This window comes from Sinocyclocheilus anshuiensis, unplaced genomic scaffold (genome assembly GCF_001515605.1).
Source record: "Sinocyclocheilus anshuiensis isolate Anshui unplaced genomic scaffold, SAMN03320099.WGS_v1.1 C32286360, whole genome shotgun sequence".
Taxonomy (NCBI): Eukaryota; Metazoa; Chordata; class Actinopteri; order Cypriniformes; family Cyprinidae; genus Sinocyclocheilus; species Sinocyclocheilus anshuiensis.
This window is the reverse complement of record NW_015614244.1, coordinates 1-837: the sequence shown is the minus strand read 5'-3', so window position 1 is coordinate 837 and position 837 is coordinate 1. Positions and strand designations below refer to the sequence as shown.

The window sequence follows — 837 nt, the reverse complement described above, 5'->3', positions numbered from 1 at the left end:
AAGCAGACCTTGCAGTTAATACACAGAGACAGATGTGTTAATAATGTCCCCATTCCCATGGAACAACTGCAAGACATGGCAGAGAGGTAAACATCATAACAGATAACCTCAAAAATGAATAAAGAGATATTATATTATATTATATTATTAACCTGTTTTTATTTAACTGCTTTCAGATTAAACTACATATCTACCTCCTTCCACGTTCACTTGAGCAAACTGGAATTCTGGGAGTCAAAATACTCTATGCTGGCATTTTTGACACTAACCGAGTCCAAGCTAAAATCCTGGATCATTAAATACGACCGACTGGAATCAATGGATCTTTTGCTACAAAGCTATGGTGTAAGTTTACAAGCCAGAGGGATTCTATAAAAGTTTTTTTTTTTTGTTCATTCTTCTCTCAGCTCCTCCATTGCCCAACCATACAAATAAGTTCATACGTTTTCATACATAGTGATGCCCATTCTATCACATTTAGTAGAGCCTGAGATATGTTAAAGATGCTTTTTTCTTTATGCTTTGACTCAGCAGTTAAATGATCTGATATTTACTTTTGTTCATTCTCTGCTTCTCTAGTCTTTTGTGGAGGGGCAGCAGTTCTTTGAGAAGTATGAATCCAGCCACCAGGCTCTTATAAACGCTGCTGAGCTCTACATTAAAGCAGACAGCTCAGGTATGCTTCATATGCTAAATAATTATGTGTACTGTATGCTCGTGGTTCTGCTAAATCAGTGTTTCTCAACCCTGATCCTGAGCGCCCCCCAACACTGCACATTTTGTATGTCTCCTTTTTCTGACACACCCATTTCAGGTCCTGGAGTTTCTTTTAATGAG

The 837-nt window shown here is 37.9% G+C and overlaps 1 protein-coding gene across 1 annotated transcript; it reads left to right on the top strand.

The window, feature by feature from the left end:
• Window positions 1–9: 9 nt before the first annotated feature.
• LOC107682511 (nesprin-1-like) lies at window positions 10–676 on the top strand (the record flags this gene model as incomplete). Its single annotated transcript, XM_016478727.1, has 3 exons — window positions 10–86; window positions 177–345; window positions 580–676. Coding segments are annotated over exons 1-3 (295 nt in total), but the record flags the coding sequence as incomplete, so codon positions are not given.
• Window positions 677–837: the final 161 nt, after the last annotated feature.